This window comes from Adiantum capillus-veneris, chromosome 7 (assembly GCF_014529385.1).
Source record: "Adiantum capillus-veneris isolate H3 chromosome 7, ASM1452938v2, whole genome shotgun sequence".
Taxonomy (NCBI): domain Eukaryota; kingdom Viridiplantae; phylum Streptophyta; class Polypodiopsida; order Polypodiales; family Pteridaceae; genus Adiantum; species Adiantum capillus-veneris.
Window position 1 is genome coordinate 153,413,827 of NC_140937.1, and position 5,999 is coordinate 153,419,825.

The 5,999-nt window shown below is 42.4% G+C and overlaps 1 protein-coding gene across 1 annotated transcript; it reads left to right on the top strand.

Annotated features, from left to right (window-relative positions):
- Positions 1-1,187: 1,187 nt before the first annotated feature.
- Positions 1,188-5,713, top strand: LOC147454842 (pentatricopeptide repeat-containing protein At1g73710-like). Its single transcript, XM_086516663.1, has one exon. The coding sequence runs from the start codon at positions 1,255-1,257 to the stop codon at positions 4,048-4,050; it is 2,796 nt and encodes a 931-aa protein (XP_086372789.1). The 5' UTR covers positions 1,188-1,254; the 3' UTR covers positions 4,051-5,713.
- The last annotated feature ends 286 nt before the right edge of the window (positions 5,714-5,999 follow it).

Below are 5,999 nucleotides of genomic sequence, written 5' to 3' on the forward strand. Positions count from 1 at the left end.
AATAAAATTTGAAATATGAGTGGAAGGTACCATTAACAAACCAAAAGAAATGAAAGAAAAGACCTAGCAATTATCAATGCACTCACTTCGATGCAAAATGGACACGTGTCCAACATTGGTTCAATGTGCATCGACAGTCCAAAATTTGCACCAATTCTTCACCCACCCCACTATGGCCTTCTGCATGCCAAAAAAGTTTATTATCATTAGCTTGCCATGTGGCATTAATCAACAAGCTTTATCCAATGGTTCAGAGATGCACCCAAAAATCCACCCTTTACTAAGGACTACTTACGTAGTCCAAAAACCCTCAATAGGTATGTAATGAGCCTATCACACTTCTATTTTGCTTACATAAAGATCGACAACATTTACTACTCGCCCAAGTTAAGTAGTAAATTACAATTTTATGCGAAAAAGGCTCTTTTTAAAAAATTAAATTTTTTATTTTTAGCATTTTGAACTCAAATATGACTCTCAAAGTCTTAGACACATCCTTACAAGATGCTCAAGAAGTTTCATGAAGTTTATATGTCGTATGAAAAAGTTATGATTAAAATACTAGAATCTAAGCTTGAGCCACTTTAGTGGCTCCATCCACTTTTGTGGCCCTTTACAAGACTAATGTTAAGACCCCATGTTTTGTTGGCTTTGTGGGATGGTTCAAGACGCTCTCCGGCATGTCTGGTGAAGGGTGGCATGCTTGGTCTGACATGGTGGCAATGGCGGGTGCTTTTTCGAAAGTGTTTGGCTCTTTCTACAAAAGCCTATTCTGTTGGTGGTTTGGCTTGGTGGGATCTTGCCGTATGTTCTTCTTCTTTTGGCTTCGGTGATGGAGACTACTAGGCTCCGTCCATCTTTCGGCTCTATGTTCAAGCTCGGGTGATTTTCCCTTGGTGGATTTTAAGTATGTGGCAGATGCTTGCCATCCCGATGGTAGCTGAGGTGGCTTACCCAGGTTCTCTTTGGCTATGTCTGCTTCTAGTTAAGATATGTTTGTTGGGGTGGCTACCGTGTTCGCCAATGTTCTCTCTCGTCGGTTTGATGGTCTATCTCGTCTTGTAAATTGTTTGGGTTGTATGATGAAGATGGTCATGTGGTCTCCGTGATGCCATGGCTAGTGTGAGCATGGCTACCGATGTATTCAATAATAATCTCACAATTGTGAGTTCTGCTTTTTAAAAAAAAAGACCCCGTGCCACAAGTCAAAGACTTACCTAACGAAGGTTTTGTAGTCACCACGTACTTCGAAGAATGGCCATGTCGACGTGCAGAGGAGCTGCCGGCACTTCTAATGGCCATTTTCAAGATCGGCAGAAAGCCCACCTCTTTTCTAATTCGCCATGGCAGATTTCTGTAGGAGGTTTCATGTATTACAATGGCTCCACTCGACTCGCACGCTCTAATTTTTGTTTAAGGGCTAGGGTTCTAGAGATCGGCAGGGAGAACACGAGAGCAAAGAAGAACCACGTTTCAAAGATTCGGGAAGTCCTAAAGGCTCTTCAAATGCACTCCGATGTCCAGTCTGCTTTGCAGCCATGGCAAGGTAAGCTCCAACCTAAAGAAGAAAGTATTATTCTTAGTGAACAGCAGGATTGGAAGGTTGCCATGGATCTTTTTGCCTGGTTTAGTAGCCAAGATGATTACATCCCCAATGTCTTTCGATATAACATCATGTTCAAAGTACTTGGTAAGCATCGCAAATGGGATCTGTTGAGTGAGCTTTGGAATCAAATGTTTCATGAGGGAGTGCGCCCCACAAATGTAACATTTAGCACCATTATCAATGCCTACACAAAGGCAGGGCTAATCAATCAAGCAATTGCATATTTTGAGGCCATGCCGAAGGAGAGCATTATACCTGATGAAGTCACCCTCAACACCATGGTTAACCTTTACAAGCTGTCAGGAATGTATTCTGAAGCAGAAAGCTTTGGCAAGAAGTTCCTCTTTCCAGAAGATGCTAGGGCATCAGATCACAACCAGCCTACAAATATTGAAACATATAATACATTAATCGATCTGTGTGGCAAGTCAGGGCGGCTTGCAGACGCTACCCACGCGTTCGAAGAGATGATGTCGCGTGGGATAAGACCCAACGCCGTCACTTTCAATACCATGATACACATTTGTGGTACAAATGATCGCATGGAAGAGGCAGAGGCCTTGTTTCGAAAAATGGAGGAGGAGAAGTGTGAGCCAGATGTAGGTACCTACAGTATCCTCATAGCTTTGCTTATCAAGGCTGGAAACATTCAGGCTGCGCAACATGCATTTTCCCGCATGAAGAGCTCATCAATCTTGCCAAACACTGTGACATATAGAACCTTAATTATTGGTTATAGCTTGAGAGGTCTAGTTGCTGAGGTGGAGAATCTTATTGAAGAGATGGAAAAAAAGGGCTTTCCTTTAAATGAAACCATAATGGTCCATCTCACCCAGATGTACATTGCAGCTGGGAATGATGCAAAGGCCTCTCACTACTTTGATAGGCTAAAGTTGTGCGTAGGACTTGATGATAATCATTTTTTACCTTTGATTGATGCTTATGCGGAACGTGGATCTTGGAAAGAAGCAGAGAATATTTTCTTTTGTGCCGCTAACATGGGTTTGACAAGATGTACCTCGCTCTACAATGTTATGATCAAGGCCTACAGACTCGGGAAAATGTACCAAAAAGCTTTCAAGTTGTTTGTAAGCATGAGGGAAAGAGGAGTAGAGGCAGATGTGGCTACCTACAATACAATGATTCTTACTGCATGTGATGCAAGTGAAGTTGGAAAAGCCTTGCTTATGTTATCAGATATGAAGATGGCAGGTTTCGAGCCCCATTATTCAAGTTATACGGCAATTGTGGTGGCATATGGCAAGGAAAAATTAGTAGAGAAAGCCAAGGATGTGTTCAAAGAGATGGAGGAGGTGCATCCTATGGTTGATATGGTGGCATATAGTGCTATGGTCAATGTTTATGCTGATGCAGGTATGCTGGAGGAAATGGAAGCCACATTGCACGGCATGGAAAGTGCAGGACACATACCCAATTGCACCGTGTACACCTCAGTTATGAAGCTTTATGGTAAACTTGATATGGTGGAACAAGCTGAGAAACTGTTCACAAGGATGGAGAGTATAAATGGTGGTCCAGACCTCTATGCCAAAAATACCCTTCTAGATATTTACGGTAAAGCTGGAATGAGAAAAGCTGCATGGAGCTACTTCCAGAGAATGCAGCAAGAAGGTCACATAAACCAAATTTCCTGCAACATAATTTTAACCATCTTGGCTAATGAATCAGGTTGGGATAAAGAGGCTCTGCTTGTAGCAACTAAGATGCTGGACTCAAGATTCGTCACAGACGTCCTATCTTTCAATAATGTGATCGGAGTGTTTGTAGGCAATGGGAAGCAGCAGGAAGCTTTTGAACTCTTCAAGCAAATGATAAAGCAAGGAATCACCCCTGACTTGAGAACCTATGACCGACTCAAGGATATTTTAGAAAATCCGGGTTTGTTAAGAGAAGCGATTGAGGAGCTTGGATTGGCTCGTAAGGAGGACACATCCAACAGCATACATAGACTAATTGCCTTTACAAGCCTATACAGCCTTGCAGAGCTGCCCGTGCAAGCCATGGAAGCATGTACTAAAGTGATGGAGAGTGGTGTACCTTTGAGCCTACCTGCTTGTAATGCATTCCTGAATGCGTATGGCAGCAATGGCCAATTTGATTTAGCTGTAAGGCTCTTCATGGACATGCAGTCAAAGGGCCCAAAGCCAAATGCTGTTTCTTTCACAAGCATGCTTTTGTTATATGGCAAGGAAGGGCTGGTTGAAGGTGTGACTCGGTTATTCAGCAGGATGAAGCAAGAAGATTGCACCCCGGACGAGTCTACATTCAAAGCTCTCATCAAAACATACAAACGAGCCGGAAGGTTTGATCTTGTCAGTATGGCCACACATGAGATGAAGTTTGTTCAGTTCTTGAAAGAGAGTGGGGGAACTATATTATCAGAGGGTGAATCTGACATGTCGGAGGAAGAGGAGGTTGACTAAGAACATGATGATGGGATGGCGCAAGCAGACCATTTTTTCCTTGGGGATCCTGCAGCTAGTATCTGGTCATCAAGAAGAGGTCTTGATCAAGAGGGTACCATTTGGCATCTGTCGTCATGTTTAAACATGCAGCAAGTGTTCAGTCATCAAGAAGAGGTCTCAATCAAGAGGACCATTTGGCACCTGCTGGCATGTTCAAACTCGCAGCTGGTCATACATAACTGCTTTTGGGCAAGTTAAGAAGTCTGAAGTCACACAATGCATTGAGACTCTCAGCCAGAAGATGGAGATTCACCATAGAGCTCTCGAGCACCGTCGGAAGTGTCGAGGTTTGGGGATCAATCTGTGAAAAGGCAGCTCATGAATCTGTACATTAAATTGCTACCTGGAAGCTGTAACATTTTACTTTGTAGTGTCATGGTTAAAGCCACGCATCAGAGTCTGGATATGTTTTTTCCCTGTGGTTGCATTACGCCATGGAGTTGCTGAAGTTAATGGCACCGTCAAATCCAGTTAAGTTGTAACAATGACTCAAATTGAGTAAGGCAATACCATCCTTTGTTTGTAGGGTGAGCCTGCCCATCTTCTAAAAAGTGGGGGTCAGCAAGATCTCACTGCATTGAGGATCAATGAGCTGGAATTGATGTTGCACCTTTGGGCAAATACTGTAGATGTACAAGCTGGAATTGATGTTGCACCTTTGGGCAAATACTGTAGATGTACAAGCTGGAATTGATGTTGCACCTTTGGGCAAATACTGTAGATGTACAAGCTAATAGTATGCCCATGAGACCTTTTGTGTCTGAACTCTACCCTCGCCCATGTGGGAGACTTTCAGTGAAAAGTAGGGATGATGCTACAAGAATCTCGATCTGCTTGTTTGCTCCAACCTTCCGACAAATTGGTCGTGTTGGACTAAGTAGATGTGCAATTAATTGCGTAATGGTAGTGTTTATGGTGATTAGTGCTAGGATTTTACCGAGAGATCCCTAATGAAGATGGGTTGGGGGAAAACCCCCTACACATACCTCTTCATTAATCTTAGTTGCTGCTCATCTAGAGTCTGCAAGGGAAATGTCACACAGCTTTGTGTGTCTATCTCCCACCACCTACATGTGTTCAAGTCAACCACAAAGCTGTTCTAAGACATTCTCAGACAACCAAGAAATTACTGAAGCTTCACCTGATTTTTCCTTTTTGTCGTCCAAGTTTGAGCCGGCCACCCACCCATTTGTGTGTGCCCCTTTGTGAAGTAGATAACAAGCTCCTCAAATTATTACATGAGGTAACTTTTCTACTGCTGCTTTATGCATGCATGAACGCGTGCGCACACACGCACGCACATAATTTTCTCGTCAATTCTAGTTTGACATCGAAATCGTGATGGTCAGTCAGTTGGAGTGGTAAGCTTGAAAATATGTCATCATGGAAGGACTTGCTTCGACTAGCTGTTTGCTTACGTTTGTCTTGTTCATTTTATCTTGGACTTGCTCCAATTCATGTTTGTGTGCTTACAATGTAAGCATAACACTCCGGCTCGAATATAAGAATGAATCCTTCTCCTAGGATGAAGGGATGAAGATCTATACTGCTATCATACAATTTTGAGTGTGTCCCATCTATTTTCCATTGAAGTGTAACCAAATTTCCTGGTTGTCTCAAATCTTTGATTTCAATTATAGCTTAGGTATAAACACTTGCGAGCAGACCTCGATGAGCTCTACTTTGGAGAGCTTATATCTTCTTCTTCACCTTTCTAAACAAAAAAAGGAGTTGCGTGTCATATTAACACTAGTTTGGTAACCTAACATGACATAAAAGTGTCCTTTCAGGGTTTTGGAAAAAAATCAAGTACTTTCATAATATGTATGTGTTTTTAAACGTCCTTACTTCAGCTCGAAGCTAACACCACAATTTAATGGTAAAAAATAAGAAACACTCACAACTCT